The sequence below is a fragment of the Pangasianodon hypophthalmus genome, chromosome 3, assembly GCF_027358585.1.
Source record: "Pangasianodon hypophthalmus isolate fPanHyp1 chromosome 3, fPanHyp1.pri, whole genome shotgun sequence".
Taxonomy (NCBI): domain Eukaryota; kingdom Metazoa; phylum Chordata; class Actinopteri; order Siluriformes; family Pangasiidae; genus Pangasianodon; species Pangasianodon hypophthalmus.
In genome coordinates, this window is record NC_069712.1 from 1,865,001 (window position 1) to 1,886,502 (window position 21,502).

General features: G+C 40.8%; 1 protein-coding gene across 3 annotated transcripts in view; it reads left to right on the top strand.

Moving 5' to 3' along the window:
- Positions 1 to 21,502, top strand: part of bnc2 (basonuclin 2) — a 204,030-nt gene that overhangs the window by 173,318 nt on the left and 9,210 nt on the right. For 2 of the 3 annotated variants that reach the window (XM_034302883.2, XM_026911049.3), the window contains one exon: positions 10,773 to 12,985. In XM_034302883.2, the coding sequence (XP_034158774.2) occupies positions 10,773 to 12,985 (2,213 nt within the window). Of the gene's footprint in view, positions 1 to 10,772; positions 12,986 to 20,998; positions 21,068 to 21,502 lie in introns of all 3 variants that reach the window. The other variant, XM_034302884.2, reaches the window with a different exon arrangement.

Genomic DNA, 21,502 nt, shown 5'->3' on the forward strand with positions numbered 1-21,502 from the left:
TTGATGCACCTTTGTAAAGCCGCGCCAAGCCGATGCTGCAGAAAGAGAGATGAGAAAATGATAAAAGACGGTGGAGCAGTGAAGGAGGTTCATGCACACACACAAACACACACACAGACACACACATACGCAACGGTTCTCACACACTCCCCCGAAGCCTGCGAGACTCACACACACCTCACACACCTCACATCTGTCTCACAGACCCAGTCCTGACCTCACACACCTCACACACATCCCCAAAAACACTCAGTTGTTAACCAAGCAGTGGAAGAAACATGCTATCGGGTTATCGTTACATTAAAGCCTCGGTTTGGTGATTTTTACAGGTGTAAAGTGGGCGGGGCTAATCTCAGGTAAAACTTCCGTAAGATTCACCAATCACAAGGCTGACATCGCTCGTCCCGCCCAATCAGATTTTATCAAGCTTTAATCAAAAAAGTGAAAAAATTTGAAAAAGAGTGAAAGATAATCTAGAGAACGAGTGAAAGATAATCTAGAGAACGAGTGAAACTATTGTAGAGAACGAGTGAAGGTTAATCTAGAGAATGAATGAAGGTTGATCTAGTGCGAAAGTGTTTGGTTGTTTAAACAATGTTGTAGGCGGAGTCTCAGACAGCTGTCAATCAAGTATGCTCATTAGAATATTGGGCCACGCCCTCTGTGTTTAATTAGCAGATTAACAACCTGTAACAGATCGTAAAGTTACGCTAGCTAGCTTCAATACCTGTTTGTTGTTGTTGAATCATAATATTTATAAAAAAACAACAATAATTCGCTGGTTTGCTATCCTTTGACGTTACCGTGACAACCATCAGTAAAATCAAATCAGCTTAGTTTCCTTTCAGTGCCAGTGTAGCGCATTAGCATGAAGCACAGTTGATTAGCGCAGCAGACAGAGAAGAAACTGACGGACAGGCGTGAGGATAAAGTTCAGTACAGATGATGGTGATAAATATGAGCTCGTATGAAGGCCGTGTGGAGTTTACAGAGAAGCACATGGTGAAAATATCCAACTCTTTTTCCCCTTTCTTCTTCACTCTGCTGGTAAAATGAAAACAGGCTCGTCCATCCCGGCACGGATATCCATCCCTCCCGTTTTTCCTTTCTTTCCCTCTCCAGGGATCGGGGATAGTCATTTATGGTCGTTTTTCATCCATGAGGTCTGGACACACTCATCTTCCCGTCTCTCTTCACTCCAACACGACCTGTGAGTGCTGAAGCTCAAAACGCAGTGGAACAGTAAAAAAAAAACAGGATTAAAGAAAAACTGGCGTGGATGAAGTTCTCAGTTTTTTTAATATAAATGAAAAAAACAGTAAAAGTGTATTCTCTGAGGCCTCATTAGTACTTAAAGTTACGGAGTGAAAGCTGACCTGGAGAGTGATAACTGCTGTGTTAGCGAGTAAAACTCGTTATGTTCGCTAGCCTAGAGAATAAAATCTAACTTAACAAGTGACAACTAACTTATAAATAAAGGAAAAGGCAATCTCGAAAGTGGAAGCTAATCTAATGAGTGATAACAAACCTAGCAAGTGAAAGCTAACTTCACAAGTAAAAGGTAATCTACCTGTAACAGCTAAACTAACCTAGCGGGAAAAAGCAATGTGTTTCAGCGGTTCATGAAATCTGAAATTGTTTGCAAAGTTAGTTGAAATAGCCAACTGGAGAGACGATGACTTTAAGTTTGTCAGATAAATAAATCTATGTAATGAGCTAATGTAGCTATCTAACGTGCTGATTAACTAACTGATTAGCTAACTACTGTAATGCTAAACAATGTGTGCACGTGCTAGCATGATGCTGTGTAGCAGGGACACTTTTAAGATGCTGATAAATTTGACATTTTTTTCACCAGTAGTCTTCTTCCTAATCTGATTGGCTAATCACAGTGCTTCATCACACACATTTGCATAAAGGCTTACATTGTTTGGGAAAATATTTGCGCTCCGTCCTTAGCCGAGCGGACTCGAAGCGCCAGTATGGCTGTGTGACCTCGTGCAGATGTATGATGTCATCGGCGTATCTTCATCTCTCATAAGGAAACGTTTCATTGCTTTGTTTCTACATCTACATCGATCATCACTCAGATGAAAGCTCAGGGATTTTTATATATAATTAAGAAGACAGCTTTGGAGCAAGGGGACTAAGTAGTGCGCACTAGAGGAGGGGTTAATGCCATGCGAGGTCACCGTGCTGTGTTGTGTATAAAGGTCGTGTCTTTTTCTTTGGATGGACGTCTGGTCTCTCGCCGGACCCTCAGATCCAGTCTCTGGTGAGCCTCTTTCAGAAGTCATGGCTCGAGGCGCCGGGCTTTGGAAAAGGCTCGCCGCGTCCCTCCTAAATTATTCAGAGGTGGAAAACATAAAAAAAAGAGAAGGGAGACTACTGAGGAAGTGGAGGGTTCAAGCCCTGGCTCAGATCACAGGGGGACTCCTGCTTAACCCGCCTTGAAGTAGTGAATACAGTGATACTGGGGTCTTTGTTGGGGTCTAGGATGCGAGAAAAGATCCGCGAATCAATACGGGAGCCGTGCTGAGGGTCCGCCGGGAGCGAAGTGCTCACTGATCAGAGCGCTTCCCAGGCCTGGAGTGGACACGCTGAAACGGCTACACAACACAACACAACACAACACAACAATACACACACTTACTCACATTCCAGAAAGCAGTGCAACGCAGAAAAACCTCTCTATGAATGATGCAATATGTAATGACATTTTTTTTTACATATGCTCATTTTTCTTGATCATGAATCGTCACGATTTCGCTCAAACTCAAATTATCATTACGCTGGAACTCGAACATGACAAAAATTTAAGCTAACCAGACACTCGTCGAAACACTGTTTACACAATAAAACACTCTGCGTCGAGCTAGTTACTGCGAAATGCTGAGAGATGAAGCAGAGTTACTGTTCCACCCTGAGTGTTTTATTCCTCTTTCACCACAGCACACGGCCAAGGATTACAGATCCATATTTATTAAAGCACAACTTTATCCATTTACGATTATATTTAAAGTTTGTATCACTTGCGTTATAGCAGCTATAAACAGTCAGTCAGCTTTTTTCTCCCTCTTGAAATTAGTAAGACAAAAAAATCATGTTAGTGAGAAACCGCAAAAAGCGTAAACTCCTCTGTCCTGAAGATGTCGGAAAACTTAACGTTACAGCTTCACCTCTGACTGTTACAAAGCGCTGATACTGGAGACTCCTTCCCTAAATCTCCTTACAGAAAACTTCACCACATCAACAATTACATACGTTCATTAATTAGCTAATTAGCTAATTCGTAACATATTCGAACAAGTGCAATAATTATAAATAAACCTGCGATTTGTATCTGCACTACTGTCAGAGCTGCTTTTATAGAAAATTAATCAACACCTTCTGACCAATCAGAATCCAGAGTTCAGGAATTAATAATAATTTTAAGAAACTTTCGCATTGTTTTACTAAGGTATAACTTCGTTGCGTTTTTTTTTTTGTTTGTCTGTTTTATTTTGTCTTTGACTGACAGACGGGCTTTGAAGTGACCTGCTCGATTTGCATTAACTCCGCCCCACATGCGCATACTCATTAAGGCTGCAAACGTAAAAACGGATGTTATTTTGCTGATTTGAAAGACGCAAATCGTCCCTGGATTCTGTTAGTGAATCAAGGCTCGCACAGTGTACTGCACAACAACCTAACAAACACACATGACCGTGTAAATAACAACACACATTCGCTACGATGTATATTTTCCCCTTAATGACTCTGATCATAAAACTCTAACCCCGGCGATGCTAATACGCCGTCGCGCTAATTGCATAATTGTTGTCTTTGTTCTTGCTGACACAAAGCTGGATCATCGCTCTCCTCCGCTGTAGCTCCCCTCGCTGATCGTTTACAAGCCCACGGTGCCATTACGGGGGCCGTCGAGAGATAAATACCCCCCGTCACCGGCTCCATTCCGGGGTGACACAGTGGCACACACACTCCAATAGATAGCATGGACGCTTACGACTTACAGCAGTGTAATTATTCGATAATTGTCATTAACCTCACAGACAGCGATTCAGAGGCGTCCTGTACGGGACTGCGGTGACAAGCTAATCCGTCTTAGCGCCAGGGGACGCGTGGGGGGCAGTAATGAGGTTTCTAAGGGAAACTGAGAGGCGGCAGTGAGGGGAGGGGGGCAGGGGCAAGAGGGGGGGGTGTTTCATATAAAAAAAAGGCACATTAAGCTAATTGGGAGACGAGTTCCTCTAAACAAAGAGCTTCTCACGGCAGGTTACAGAGTCACAGCGATGTCTTCAGCATGCGTTATGAATAAAAAGTGGGGAAAATAAAGTCTGGACAGCAAACGTACACTTTTTAATTTTTATTTCTTTTAGTAAATTCAGTTCTGGAAGTTTTTCTTCCATTCGTTCATCACCTCCAGAAAATAATTACACAAAGACTCTTATCTTTACATTTAATTTTACTCGTTTTAATCTTTTATCCAAAGTGGATTAGGATGCAACTGAGACAGGATGCAGCTGAGTGGTTAAGAGATAGTATCTTATATTATCTCATTTTAGCTTCTCAAATCATCTCATCTCATTTTATCTTCTCACATCATCTTATTGTATCTTCTCTCATCATCTCATCTCAATTTGTCATCTCACTTCATCTCATCTCATTTTATCCTCTCGCATCATCTCATATAATTTTATCTTCTCACTTCAGCTCATCTCATTTAATTATCTCACGTCTCATCTCATTTTATCTTCTCGCACATCATCTCATTTTATCATCCCACCATCTCATGTCATTTTATCTTCTCACACTATCTCTTCCTTAAATCATGTCTAATCTTATCCAATTAATTTATGTCTAATCATCTCAATTTATCTAATCTAATCTGCTTTATCATCTTATCTCATTTTATATTATCTTATCTTATCTCACATCACATTATCATATTATCTCATTTCATATTATCCTGTGTTATCTCATCTCATTTTATTAGATGATCTTATCTCATTCTACTGTTATATTATCTTCTCACATCGCCCTCCCATTTTATCATTTTATCTCATTTCGTTTTATATAATCTTATCTCATCTTGTCTCATTTTATTATCTTTATATTATCTTTCACCTCATCCTTCCATTTTATCTTATCTAAGTAGATCTTTTCTTATGTTATATCTTCTCATTTCCTCTGATCTCATTTTACATGATCTTATCTTCTCACCTCATTACATTTCATCTTATCTTTCTAATCTTATGTTATCTCATGATATTTTGTTATTGTTAACTTGAGGACATTTCAAAGGACACGTCACCTAACCGCTCCTGTTTTCCGTTTGGACAGAAGCCTCGTTCTCGGAGCAGCGTTCGTGTACCTGAGATTAAATCCATCAAAATTCGTTCCAAATACAGCACAAAGAAATGTTTAGATTTTTTTTTTTTTGGATGGTTTTGAAGGAGCATTCTTCTCGGAGTGAAAAGCATGAAAACACTGTAAACGATGATAAAAGTTTTGGCGCTCATGTGGTGATGTAGAAATCTAATATACGCTTCGTGTCGAGTTTGGTGTTTGGTTCTGTTCCAGATGAAACATTTGAAATGGAGGAAAGTCGCGATATTGAGAAGTTCCTAAAACGTAACCAAAAGCACATGATGTTTCTCCAGCGAGCGAGAAACTCCAGTCGGCCTTGATTGCGTGGTGCGTTTGCTCACGCGAGCTCGAGTTTCTGCGAGTCTCAGAGATCTGGAAAAGCGGATACGAGTGTGTGTGTGTGTGTGTGAGTGTGTGTGAGTGTGTGTGACCTGTGTCGTGACAGCTGGCCGCCCTCAGAGCCTCAGACCAAAACGTTGCGGCCAAAAACCCGTCTCCTCGTTCGCTCGGCTCTGAAAGGAATACGCGATAAGCTCCTAAGTGATGCTTGGCCGCGTCGGGTTTGTTTAAAAAGTACGCCACGGTCACCGGCTCTAAATGCAATGTAAATAAGTCAGTATTAAAATAACGACATTCCTTTCCTGTGTGTGGACGCCGGGTTTCCGAGAAACAGTTCCGAGTGTTTAACTCTATCGTGACTCGTCCTGTTGCATGTTTACAGCACTACAACTGTAACTAATTATTCATTCATATGAATAATTCATTAATATTCATCAATCCTCAATCCTGGAAACAGACCTCCACAAGCTCCACCTCTCCTTTAACTTTTTTCACTGAACCTGAACGTCTTTCTTTGATGCACAAAACACTTAAAAATTAAAAAATATATATATAAATATATATTTATTGTACCTCACTAAACAGTAGAGTTATTACAGAGCACAATTATTACATGTTATATTAAATTAACAAGGTGAAAAGGATCATTTTCCAAAAACATGCTAATAATAACAACAGAAAGCTAGCCATTAGCATCACACCACTAGCGTCTGTTAGCATAAACTAACATATATTTATCCTTAAAAATCCTGTTTATTTCACATTGTTTAAAAAAATAACCTGAATATAATTCCTGTCATACCAATACTACTTTACTGTGATTTAATTTTTTTTAAAAACTTTTAAATAGCCGAATAAGCTAATAATGAAAGTTAGCAATAAAACCGCTAGTTGTTCAGCGGTTTGATTTTTAGACATTTCATTTATTATTATTATTATTATTTTTAAACTATAAATATGATTATTTAAATTTGACTTCTGATTTATTTAATGATTATTAATATGCTGCAGTTTTTACCTGTTTAAATACAAATCCACAAGGTGGAATGGAATGGATGCTAACATGCTAACAAGGCTAATACTGAGCTTGGTGTTAGCTGTTAGCATCATTCCACTAGCAGCCGTTAGCATAAACTGATTTTTAAAGGTCTTTATTTCACAATGTTATGACTTTCAGCTTCAAAATGACATAATAGACATAATTTCTGTAACATTAATATTATTTTACTACAATATTATTTTATTTTACATTAACCGAACATGCTAATAATGTGGCTAGTAATGAAAGAATAGCAGCAGTTAGCATCAAACTGCTCATTTCTGCCTTGTTACTTTATGTTGTTACTCTGCAATTCATCTTTTTTTTTTTTTTTTAGGATAAATACGATTAAATATTATGTTTGAAAAGTATGAAAGTTGAAAGTTTATGTTTAAATGAAAATAAACAAGGTGGAATGGATGTTCTAAACATGCTAACGTGGCCAATAATGAGCTAGTAATAAAGGAAAACCAGCAGTTAGCATTGCATTCTTTCACTCTATATGTTTTGGAAACATGCTAATTACAGAATTAGAGTAGATATTTAGCTTCGTTTAGTTTTCTTTAAAACCCCAAACTGAACAGAACACTACAGTATAACATCAGCACAAGTTTTTTTTTTTATTTATTATTTAATACTTTTTCAAATAAGGAATGTTTTCTGAACTCAAGGCTAAGAATAAAAAAGTAGCAGTTAGCATCAGAAAACTAGCTTCTGGTAGCATGTGTGGCGTTTTAACTGCTAGTTTCTGACCTTTTTACTTAAAGGGGGGGAAAAAAAGGCAGAACTGAACACACACAATTCTGCAGTTTTAACCCAGGACCGTGTGTGTGTGTGTGTGTGTGTGTGTGTGTGTGTGTGTGTTTAATCTTTTCACTCGACGCGTAATAGCAGGCCGAGTGCTGATAGCAGCAGAGTTGGAGTGATGAACGAGTGTGTGATCTCTGATTAGGATCAGCCTGCTTAGAGCTGCTCTCCAGCTGTGGACACACACACTCACACACACTCACACACACACACACACACACACACACACACACACTATAATGGCTCCTCAAAGCCTATTTACGCGGTAACGCAAATACAGAGAATTAGCGCTAGTGCCGATTTTGTCGTTCTTTATTGCGACATGTCCTTTTTTGGGGACGTCCTTGCTCTGTGTGTGTGTGTGTGTGTGTGTGTGTGTGTGTGTGTGTGGGAGCCCCATGACAGAACACAGGGACTGTAACAGATAAATCATTAGAAATTAATTTCCACTGTGCTTATTTCCAAGCTTCTGAATATATTCTTATTTAGAAATTCACTTTTTTTTTTTTTCCCACAGAATTTTTTTTTCTATTCCTTCCTTTCAATTAAATGAAATGGAAATTTAAGAGCAGCGAGCGGGGCAGTGCGGTATAACATAATAGCGAGGAGGCTGAAATTTAAAGTCTTACCTCGGGGCTAAACTCACACTCGCACACGGAATGAAAGCGTAAAAAGTTTTTTAATGTATATTTAACACACAAACACCCCTGCGACCGTCGACCGTCGACGTGCCGTCTCCCAAGAATCCATCTTCTTTTTTTTCTCCATATTCCCTCTCCTCTGACTTCTCCATCTCTCTTTAAACATTTATTCCCAGCTCACCTTAAAGACCCCATTTTTTTTTTTGGTTCTGTTGGTTTTTTTTTTTTTTTTTTTTTTTTTTTTACACGGCTCTTAAACTCCTCAGTTGCCATTTATCATTTATAGATCTGAGCAGGAACGGCCAGACGCCTCTCGCGTCGTGTCTAATTGTCGTCAGAGCGAGCGTCGCTCCCTTCATGTCACCTTTTCTCTGGGACTTTGGGAGTCTCGGAGGCCCTTAGCAGCGTAAACTGGATCATTTATGAGAACCCTCATTCCCTCTCTCGCTCTCTCTCTCTCTCTCTCTCTCTCTCTCTCTCTCTCTCTCTCTCCTTGTCTTTGTGCCTCTTGCACGCCCACTCGTAGCAGCACAGCAGGATCGCAGTAGCACACTTATTGCATCGTAGCTTTTATGGCCGTTTCAATACACCAGGAGTTTAAAACACTTCCAGTAGGGGCCAGAAGTCTGAGTACCAGAAACCCAGGTTTTATTTCATCACTCCGGTGTCCTTTTTTTTTTTTTCCTCTTGAAAATATACAGCATGACGATTCTAATAGTGAACGATAACAAAAAATCGGACAAAAAAAAATTACATATAAACTCAGACCTTCAGTAAATAAAAATGCACCGTTTGCCATCTGCATCCTCCAGAGAGCCAATAAGGATTTTAAATGCGATGTTGCAGCATTAAGGGCACCAAAAAGGGCAAAAAATTTAATAAATACATAAATAAATAAATATATATATAAATGGTTGTATTTTTTTTTTTTTGCGCATCCCATCGCAGTTCCACTCCTGACCGCAAATCTAGAGATTCGACGCTGCCAAGATTCTTTTCCCAGAGTCCCTTGCCATGTCTCAGCGTCTGACAGTGGCCAAGTGTGCAAAACTCGACCGTTTTATTTTTCAGCGGTTAATAACACCACCTCCTAAAACGCCGGCCAAGGACAGAGAGAGAGAGGAAAAAAAAAAAGACAGAGAACGAGAGAGAGAGAGAGAGAAAGCTCCCTGGAAGTGGTGCTTATTCCTCCTCCCGGAGCAATAACGCTTTCTCAACATGGAAACTTCTTTCCCACGCTTCTAGCGCCGCGAAAGAAAATCCGAGGCCCGTTTGGGATCCGTCCATTTTTTTTTTACATTTTTTTTTTTTTACAGTACATCACTGCTCGCCTCATTGCCCCCCACCCCCCTCCACTGAAGGCAAAACGCTATCGCTATAATTTTTTTTTTTTTTCCATTTGACACCAAAGTATTCCCTTCATTAATATTTAATCTGACGCAAGACGTGCGTCCTTTAAACTCCATTAACATAAAGCTCGGTAAATACTCATCCTCAAACCTCGCTAATGAATGTAATGCAAGATCGCTGTCACCTCCAAGGCTTCTTCAAAGACATGCTTAAATAAACATGAGATTCCTTATTTTTATGTTCAACATCACTTACTCTGAGACAAGATTTTTTTTATTTAATTTTTTTTAACCAAATCCACCCCACCTTTCCCAAAATAGGAGACATATTTTAAATTATAAAACAGGAAATAAGTGAAAATGAAGTGAAAATATTTCATGCAGCGGTGGTGTCGTTAAGAGTTTTTTTTTTTTTTTAACTGTCACTTTTTTAAACTGTCACCTGACAGAGTGTGTGCGTGTGCGTGTGTGTGTGTGCGTGTGTGTGTGTTTCGGTTTTCACCCACTCTCCTTCTTACCCAAAATAAGAAACTTAAAATGAAAGAAAAGAAAACAAGTGAAAATATTTTATGCAAAATAATGCAGCTAGTGAAGTGGAATAAAAATAAAATGATAAAACAATGACATAAGGATGAGGTCATTAGCGTTTTTTTTTTTTTTTGTCTGCCTGTCACCGGATGTCAAAAATTAAACATTTTGTAAAACGGTCTAAAAAGCCAATATGTCAATGTCACATTAAATTCATGTAGAGAGTTTATGGAGCTGCGTCTCAACGTGCTCTTAACCCCCGGAGAGTGTCTTTGAACTTTACAACAAAATAGAGACAAAATAAATTTTTTTAGTTTCCCATTTTTAACATTTTTCTTTCATTTCTCAGGTTTAAAAAGGTCTGAACATTGTCTGTATACTATAAAATATGATTTCTAAAACATAATCTCACAAGTTCATCAAATTTTAGCATTGTTTTGGTGAAAGCGTTTACATTTTAACAGGCTAACGTCTGCATTTGCCTGGTTGATTAAATGTGGAGGAGACGAACTCTTACTGTGGAGATTCAGAGTAAACCCCCCCATTATCGGTCTTTGCAGTTGCTCCAGGGGAATTTCTTCTCGCTAACAAATATTCGCCCTTTTCCTCCTCCTCAGACTGCCGTTATTATGCAGAATCAATAATTTTTTTGTGTGTTTGTCTTTTTTCCTTCTCTCTTTCCTTTGATATGGCCTCTAGGATGCTGCAGGCAAGGTGCTGGACCGCTGGACCATCATGTCCCGTGAAGAGGAGATCATTACCCTGCAGCAGTTTCTACGCTTCGGAGAGACCAAATCCATCGTGGAGCTCATGGCGATCCAGGAGAAGGAAGGCCAAGCGGTCACGGTGCCCTCGTCAAAGGCTGACTCTGGCATCCGGACTTTTATCGAAAGCAACAACCGCACTCGCAGTCCTGGCCTCCTTACACACTTGGAGAACAGCAGCCCTTCTAGTATCCATCATTTTGAGAACATCCCCAACAGTTTGGCTTTCCTGCTGCCCTTTCAGTACATCAATCCTGTCTCAGCTCCCATGTTGGGGCTGCCGCCTAATGGGCTAAACTTGGACCAAGCAGCTCTGAGGCTCCGAGAGCCAAACCTTTCCAATCAGAGTGAACCAGTAGAGAGCAGTGAATCTGAAGTGTCTCTATCGCCTTTTCGAAACAGCCAGAGTCCAAACCGAGGCGCCATAGGGGCCATTCCCAATTCCATTGAGCCCAAGACGGAACCTAATGGATCATCACCTATCACAACAACTCCATCTGCACAGCAAGTCCAACAACAGCAAACACAGCAGCAGCAGCAGCAGCAGATCCAACAACAGCAGCAGTCCCAGTCCAATGCCATAAATGACCACCACTTTGTGAAAAATGAGCAGTCAAAGAACCTTCACTCTTCGTTCTCTTCCAAGATGCACCGCATGCGGCGCATGGGTACTCCGTCACGCAAGGGTCGCGTATGCTGCAATGCCTGTGGCAAGACCTTCTACGACAAAGGCACTCTAAAGATCCACTATAATGCTGTACATCTGAAGATCAAGCATCGTTGTACAATCGAGGGATGCAACATGGTCTTCAGCTCCCTGCGTAGCCGCAATCGCCACAGCGCCAATCCCAACCCTCGCCTCCACATGCCTATGCTGAGAAACAACCGAGATAAGGACCTCATTCGCTCTACTTCCGGAACGGCCACCCCAGTCATCTCTAGTACCAAGAGTGGATTCACTCTAACAAGTCCTGGACGGCCTCCACTAGGCTTTGCAACTCCTCCTCTCGATCCAATGATGCAATCCCCTCTTCAAAGTCCTCTGGTCTTCCCATCCCTGAAGTCTGTGCAGCCAGTACAACCCATCCCACCTTTCTACCGCAACTTGCTTTCTCCTGCTGACATTGTGAGTCCTCCGGTGTCCCTTCCCACCAGTCCAATTTTACCCACTACCACCAACAGCACCTCCATTATGGACCAACAGCAGCAGATCTTAGCTGCCAGCTCCAACAACATCCACATGTCTGAGACAGGAACTTTGTCTCACCACCTTTCCACCACCTCAGGTGCCCCGGATCCCATCGCCATCGACCCTACGCCCAAGAAGAAGCCTCGCAAGTCCAGCATGCCTGTAAAGATCGAGAAAGACCGAGAGGTACCGGAGGATTACGATGACAAAGACGACGATGATGATGATGACAGTTGCCATCATCGTCACCCTGCATCTCACCTCCACAATAATATCAATGGAAACTGCAACAATAACAACAACAGCAGCAGCGGGCATCAGTCGCCCTCCCAGGATGAGATGACGGAAGGCACCAGTGAGCTGCGCTGCATGGACAGCTTCACCTCCGAGGACCAGGACCACGAGCGTGACTTTGAGAATGAGTCTGAGACTTCTGAGTCCAAGATGTTCTACCGTGATGAGCCGATGGACGCGGAAGAGCATCGCCACACCTCCAGAAGAAACATGGACAAAGAAAAGGATGATGGAGAGGAAGACGGACACATCCATAAAGAGATGGAAGAAAAGAGACGCTCCTCGTCGTCCCCACATCAACCGGTCATCAAAATCAAAGAAGAACTCAACGATCCTACCTACGACATGTTCTGCATGGGGCAATACAACCTGTACAACGGTGGAATGGCTGCCGCAGCTGCAGCCGCTGCAAGTATGGCTGCCTTGCACGAGAGCTTCATCTCCTCCATGGGTTACGGATCAAGTTCACCGAAATTTCACTCCCAGTCTCCAGAGGGCGATCTCTGCTCCAGCCCCGACCCTAAAATCTGCTACGTCTGCAAGAAGAGCTTCAAGAGCTCCTACAGTGTCAAACTGCACTACAAAAATGTGCACCTAAAAGAGATGCACGTCTGCACGGTGGCCGGATGCAATGCTGCTTTCCCTTCCCGACGAAGCCGAGACAGGTGAGATGTTTCATTTCGCTCGTACCTCAGACTGCATATTTAACAATTCTCAAGGCTCAAACAAATTTGTTAGATGCTGTCCTATTCCTCCTGCTAATGACTTGCTTATTATTTACGTAATTAAATCTGTAGGCGCTTTCACTTATCTCACATAGCTTACAGGTAAGTTAGTCCCATCATGACCTATTTTCTCATTAGATAAAAGTTAATTGCTCCACATGAAGTCCCAATTTTATCTTCATCTCCGACTCGCAGGGGGTGGGAGAATAATTATTATCCCGCTAACGACGTGGTAACTGCTACTCCATGTGCTATGCGTTGCCTTTCATGCTAACGTGCCGAATTACTGTGGTGTCAGTTCACGCTTATTTAATGCACCGAGAGGTCGGGTTACTTGAGACTGCTCACCTGTCACGCAGGTAAGCTCGCATTTATTAGCAGAGGCTGCGACCTGTCAAACCGCCGCATTCATTAACACGTTTCGTGCAACTCGGCAACACGTTCTTTGCCACGCAGACCTCAGAATATACCTGTGCTAACGGGCAGGTAGAGGTGTTGATGTCCAAGGTCAGGCACAAAGAATCTAGCAGCGTATTTCCTAATAAAGTCTGTCTTAAATTTAAAATAAATCACTATGAAATAAATAGGAATATGAAAAAATTTAACTTTTGAGGTGATACCGTCAAGTGTAGATGGTTTATATATTTATATAATATGTAAAATGTAGTCCAAAAAAATGTACCTTTCTTATTGTGGCACCGTCAAAGATATATCTTTTATATCTTTAAATAGAGGACAAAAATGATGTAGTCTAAAACACAAAGGGTACTAAACTGTACCTTATAATGTGGTACCATTAAGTGTACATTTTTTATATATTTAAATAGAGGGCCGAAGTATATAAGAATAAGGGTACTAACGGTACCTTTTAGTGTGGTACCATCAAGTGTACATCTTTCAGTGCTTTAAATATAGAACCAAAATGATGTAGTCTAAAACACAAAGGGTACTAAACTGTACCTTTTAATGTGGTACCATTAAGGATACGTCTTTTATATCTTTAAATAGAGGGCCGAAGTATATAAGAATAAAGGGTACTAACGGTACCTTTTAGTGTGGTACCATCAAGTGTACATCTTTTATATCTTTAAATAGAGGACCAAAACCATGTAGTCTAAAAAACAAAGGGTACTAACTGTACCTTTTAATTTGGTACCATCAACGGTAGATCTTTCATACCTCGATGTAGAAGACTTACAGAGTGTATGTTTTTAATGTGTTTTTTTTCCTGACATTTAAAAATTCACACTCGTGCTTCAAAGCGTACAAGTTCACTAAGAAAATAGATACGTTAATTAGGTTAATGAGGTTAATGAGGTTAATTAGACACGTCCGAATTAAAAAAATAAAATAAAATAAAGAAAAGAGCACCACCATGAACAGTCGAGACTTTCACTTCTTCCTGAAGCACTTTAGGAAAAATGGTTTAAACGTCGCTGCCCCTCCCCTACTTGGTGAAAAATAAATGCTGTCTTTTTTTCGGCTAAAAGAGCCGTGTGTGTGTGTGTGTGTGTGTGTGTGTGTGTGTGTTAAACCGACGCTGTTAAGTAGCCTAGAAAAACTCTGAGAGAAGAAAAGAAACTCACTCGTACGGAGAGAGACGAGGACGTGCCTGTTTTTCTCGGCTTCTCGGGTGACAAGTGACGGTTTTATTTAGATAATAAAGATCGAGAGGTTGTTTGTGTGCGAGCGTGCGCGAGTGTGTGTTGAGCGTGTCCTCCCCCGCTTTACTGTAATTTGCAAACAAGAGACTCTCCGAGGTGCTCAGTTGTTCTATTCGCCTCCCTCCCTCTCTATCTCCCGCTCTCCCTCGCTCCATCCATCTCTCCGACGCAATCTTTTATTAAGTTCCCGAGTGCGGTGGCATCTGTTCCCTGTGCTGTTCGCTCATTAGTACACTGTAAACAGCGCCGACGACTCCGGAGCAGACCAGACGCAGACGCAGACGGAGGGATGAACGAGAGCTTATTGTGCTGCACATGTGTGTGTGTGTGTGTGTGTGTGTGTGTGTGACAGGCTTCTAAAACGTGCTGCTTTCGACAAGGCCGAAGGGACCCGGCGCCCCGAGGCAGAGCAGACCTGACGTCTCGTTCGCAAAAATGAAGAGGCGCTCAAATAGGGCACACACACACAAACACACACACACACACACACACACACACACACACACAATGACAGATGCACTGAATCTCAGTAAGGAGTAGATCATCTGCATACAAATGTGTGAAGGATAACTGACACTTTTACACATTGCTATCAGCGTCGGCTAATTTTCCTGCAGGGAAAAAAAAAATTAGCAAAGCCGGAGCTCTTCAGATGAGCTTCTAACATTTAGCTATTAGACGTATTCACTAGCGCAAATTAGCCTGTTAGCAAAGACGCTTGTTATAACAAGCTCATCTTTTAGCTAACACATAATTATCTTGAAATTCATGTTGCTTTTAATCTCATCGCCCTGAACTGTCAGCTGAACATTTTTATTTATTTCTGAGCTTCATTATTTTATTTTATTTTTTTACTGTAATGCTATTTTATACTGTAGCTTATTTAATGGGATATTAGCAGTGAATATTTAGCAAATTCTGTACTAATAAAGAATTACAAAAAAAATAATGACTTAATAATAATAATAATAATAACAATAACAATAATAATAATAATAATAATAGTAGTAATACAAACTCCAAATAATTTCCAGGCTTCCGATTTCACTGATTCTTTGGATGATCTCCATCTGCCTTTAAACTCTATCAATAAAACGTCGTATTTTGCGATTTTCTTTGCTGCTGGAAACACTTACGCAGCGCACAAACGCATTAGCGTAAACACAGAGGGGATTTTCCTGCCAGCAGCCCGAGGAGGCGGAAAAGGGGAGCTACTGTGATCACGAGAACGTACACGAGAACTCATTAACTTATTCAACAACCGCAAAATCCCCGACCGAGAGCACACGTGTGCGCTGTACATCACGCTTTATAACCTACTGTATATAACGTCATGCTTTAAACACATATTCAGGTGGTCACTTCTTCTCTTCTTCTTCTCTCCTTCTTCTCTCCTTCTTCTCTCCCTTTCACCTCTTGGCCAGTCGGAGTGGAGGTGCGTGTGACGGTTCGGCTCCTGCAGCGCCGGCCTGTAAATTCCCCCTAAACGTTTAAACATATGGTCAGGAGAAAACAGGGCAGGAAAGGACACTAGCATTATGTGTGTGTGTGTGTGTGTGTGTGTTTTTCCCTGGATGTGACCATGCTGCCCTAAAAGCACACACTATTGTTTCCATATTTTTTGGCCGGTGGATTCTCCGTGGCATCTGGGAGGCATTATAAAGCTGCTGTTCCTGAGGACTGAGAGGTATTAAAGCAGCAGAGAGGTATCCAGAGGAATCTGACGGTTTACGTGGCCAACACACACACACACACACACACACACACGCACACACACACACACACACACACACACACGCTAAACACTTCAGGCTGCCGTACAATTCTCAAAAGGTGCCTTTCACATATAACTCATAACTATTACATATAACTTATAACTTACTCTAATGTAATATATTATAGCATTTATAACGCCATGTAATAACTATAAATATTATATATACCTTCGAAATGTATACTGTACACCTCACATATTACATTTAACAAATTTTTATAGAATATTTCAGTTAAATACATTTTTAAAAGTCTATTGCTGCATATTATTCAACCTAAACCCATGCAAATATTACCTATATGTTAATAAATATAAATAAATTCAGTTTGCTTTATAAAATGTCACGCATCCAAAATTCGACTTAAAACAACGCACAAAAATCTGCATTTTTTTATCATATTGATTGATTGCTTGCTTTTGTTTAAAGAGGAATAAATCTCTCTAACACACATGTGCACAATATTCCCTGCGTTTATTAGCACAGGATTCAAATTCCAACCAAAAACAATCCGAATATTATCTATACGTTTATCTTATTAATAAATTGTATAAATAAAAAGTTCATTTTCTGTATTTTCTAAGACGAATAAATCCAACCCACACACCTGTACACAGTAACACACGCTAAATTCATATCAGTGTGTGTGTGTGTGTGTGTGTGTGTTTTATTAGCACAGGATTCAAATTCTAAACAAAAACAATCCAAATATTATCTATACATTTATCTTATAAATAAATTATATATATTTTATTATTTACTAAGATGAATAAATCCATACAGCAAACCTTTACTCGATAACACGCTCTACATTTATATCGATGTGTGTCGTGTGTTATATTAATTATTATATCGTATAATCATCCAATAAAACCCTAAAACAACCCAAATAATAATCTTATATTCATCTTATACATAAATTCGATTTATTTTCTATTTTTTAAGATGAATAAATCCATGCAACACACTTGGACCTTGTACACAGTGATGTGTGTTTTATTACTGTAGCACAGGATTCAAACACACAGCAAAAATATGAGCTGTACATTTATATTTTATTATATTTATTTTCTGTTTTATAAGACGAATAAATCCACCGAAAGCAGCGCAAATACTCACCTGTACATGTATTTATTTCCATTTCTCCACCTGACACACACCTGTACACACTAACACCTGCATTTTATTAGCACTGGATTTAAATATTAATCTAAAACAACCCTAATATCAGCTATACGTTCATCTTATACAGAAATTATTCTTGTCTTCTGTATTAAATAAGACGAATAAATATAAATCCGTCTAACACACCTGTACGCGGTGCCACGTCTGAAACTCGTATCTGCTCACGTGTCACGTGTTACTCGTCAAACATCACAGAAAAGTGCTGCAAATGTTTACATTTTAGATATATATATATTTATTATATTACATTTATTACTTTATTTATTTCGTTTTCTGAGAGAAATCAATCCGTCCGTGTGTGTTTTATTAGCACAGGATTCAAATTTTACACCTGAGAGTGTGACGTCAGACAGCAGACACCACTGCGTCACACACACACACACACACATTATATTATATTATATTATATTATATTATAAAGCACAGTATATATAATGGTATATGAGTGCTGGTCACGTGATTTAAACTCCACTGTGCTGTGTTTCTGTGGTGTGTGTGTGTGTGTGTGTGTGTGTGTGTGTGTAAAACATATAGGCTAGCTAATGAAATGTAATGTTGTGTAATGCAACACCGCGGTGAGAGCGCGAGCTCTCGGTGTGACACGTTTTATTGTTTTGTTTTTTTTTACTCCCCCAGGGTTCCGGCGTGTGTGTGTGTGTGTGTGTGTGTGTGTGTGTGTAAAATGATTGCATATTTACAGTGTTCGGGGTTTGAGGCTCCGCAGCGCGCCAGCAATCACGGCCCTTATTATCCTCGTTAATCACGCTTTACTCCAAAACAAAAACACAGAGACCTTAATTTTCTGTGTGTGTGTGTGTGTGTGTGTGTGTGTGTGTGTGTTTCTGTGTATGTGTGTTTGTATTTGTGTGTGTGTTTGTGTATATACCTTAGTGACTCGGTGTGTTTCTGTGCGTGTGTGTGTGTGTGTATACCTTAGTGACTCTGTGTGTGTGTGTGTGTGTATGTGTGTGTGTGTATGTATGTGGCAGTGCCACTTATTTATTTTTGCTCTCGCGCGTTCTGGCTGTCACCGGTCCGGCGACCCTGCAGATCCCTGCTGTGTGTGTGTGTGTGTGTGTGTGTGTGTGTGTGTGCACGCTAATGTTCAGTCCCGCAGTCTTGTGCGCGAGAGAGTGAAGGTTAATTATATTTCTGAGATCCTCCTCCTGCATTTAAAGCCTCTGGCGATGAACAGGGAGAGAGCAGCTGCGGCACACACACACACACAGACACACACACACACACACAAGCGTAGCTTCACGAGCGTCTGCGCCAGTTAAATCATTAACGTTATAACGCTGGTCCTACATTATGGCGTGAGTTCGTGATGACGTCACTGAGGCGTTACGTCCCGAGTGAGCTGCAGCGTTAACTGTGTTTTAATAATAATAATAATAATAATAATAATAATAATAATAATTCTAGTGTTTAACTTATCAGCAACATTTTAAACTTCGCACCATGTAACTGTGCAGAATTTATTTTAATTAGAATAAAACATTCTTTATCACAAACAGTGAAGATTTAAATCCTCAGGTCTGGTATTGGATCATAATTAAATATTAGCAGCACACATTTTTATTTTTTAATTTTTATTTTTTTAAATAATAAAAGTAAGAAAAGTGTAATACCCAGTGCAGAATGGTACACACTCTTCACTCGTGTTGTACTTCTCAACATGGAAAGAATTTAAATTTTCTAACTTTATTACACCTCTATAATTCCAGCTCGCTAGTGCACACGCGTGGAGTAACACGAGCATAATTAGGATGAACCTCCATCATTTCTATACTTTCTTTTTTCTTTCAAGATCACAAATGTTGCTTTAAAAAAGCCTCTGCAGATCCGAGCAGGTGATTTCCCGTCTAATCCGTGCTACAGAAATCCCCGTGATGCTCGGAAATCCGTCGTACCGCCTTGGAAACTGATCCGAGCACCTCTTCATCCAGAGTGTGAAGTGTGAAGTGTGAAGTGTGTGTTTATTCCAGATGAAGGTGATTAATGATGTACGCCTTCGTCAGACGGCCCACTACACCACGTCCACTAATGTGCTCCAAATAAAAAATACAAAAGCACTACGCTAAGCACATCATCATCACCATCATCATCATCATCACCATCATCATCATCGTCATCGTCAGGTTAATGTGACTCTCGCCTCCTACGTTTCTTTTTTTTATACTCCGAGTCGTTTAGTGAGCGAGGGACCGGCAGCAGGGCCGTCGCTGGATAAAGATGATTAACGTTTCCCGGGACGAGACGCATTAAGTGACGCACTCCTCCTCTCACTCCTCCTCTCACTCTATTCCTCCTCTCCTCTTCTCCTCTTCTCTCCCGGCTCGGAAATGTCCTCTCCGGAGACACCGCCTCCATCTTTCGGGCCGAGATGAGCCTGTCAATTTGGTTTGGCTGCCACATTAGAGGCTGAGAGTGAGCGAGCGAGGGAGCGAGGGAGTGAGGGAGCGAGGGAGCGAGGGATGAGGTGGATGAGTTTGAGAGATGGAGAGCAGGAGACGGTCGTGGCCTGGAACAGAGTTGTAGTGGAAATGAGGCGGAAAGACTAACGCTAATGGAGGAAAAGGCAACTTTTGAGATGCTAACACACACACACACGCACGCATGCACACGCACACACACACACACACACACACACACACACACATATACAAAAACACTTGGGTCTGTTTTTTTTTTTTTTTAAATTAGCGATGAAATAAAACCGTGAATGTTTTGTGTTAATCTATAATCTCTGTGTGTGTGTGTGTGTGTGTGTGTGTGTGTGTGGTCATCGAATGCTAGTTAGCCACTGCAGGAGAGCTTATGAGCAGTGTGAGGGTGTGGTTATGCTAATATGCACGTGAGAGATATGCTAATGAGGGCCCCGCCCACTAGAGCAACATCGACAGCATTGTGTCAGAAACAAAATGTTTTAATAGATCTGAAATAAAAATAAAAAGAACTAAAGTAAGCGAATGAATAAACGAATAATGATTAGAAACTTTTAAACAACACGATCTGGTGCTTTGGATGATTTGTATAGTTTTAGTAATATTGTAAAAAAAATAATAATAAAGTTAAAAAAATGAAAACATTTTCAAGGAAAACTGTAGATTTTTTTCTCCCCTGTTTTTTTTTGTAACATAATCCAGTTCCACAGTGCTAAAGCTCCCACACACACACACCCACACACACCCACACACACACACACACACACACACACACACACACACGGCTGGGCTGAATGCTGACGATGCTCTGGTGGCCGGCGGCCCTCGTTTGCTCTGTTCCACCAGAAAGGGTCCCTGTGTTGAATGTATTTCTGCTTCTTGCAGGAGAATGTCGGATAGGGAAGTAAATAATTAAAGGGACCCTTTTTGACCGCATCAACCACGGCACTGCTGGTAAGCTCTTCCTCCACACTGCGCAATTTCCATTTATCAGTCACGCCTTCACCAGCGCCACCATCTCAGATCCCTAATGCATGGAATCCCGATCAGTTTCGACCCTCAACCCCTGTAAAGATTGAGTTTTTATCCTTTTTCAGTTACTTTCAGTTCAAGAGTTTTAAAACGGACTGCACGGCAATGCACATGCTAATTATTTATAATCCTCCATTTTAATTTAACCTCTCTCTCTCTCTCTCTCTCTCTGTCTCTCTCTCTGTCTCTCTCTCTGTCTGTCTCTCTCTCTCTCTCTCTCTGTCTCTCTCTCTCTCTCTCTCTGTCTCTCTCTCTGTCTCTCTCTCTGTCTCTCTCTCTCTCTCTCTCTCTCTCTCTGTCTCTCTCTCTGTCTCTCTCTCTGTCTGTCTCTCTCTCTCTCTCTCTCTCTCTCTGTCT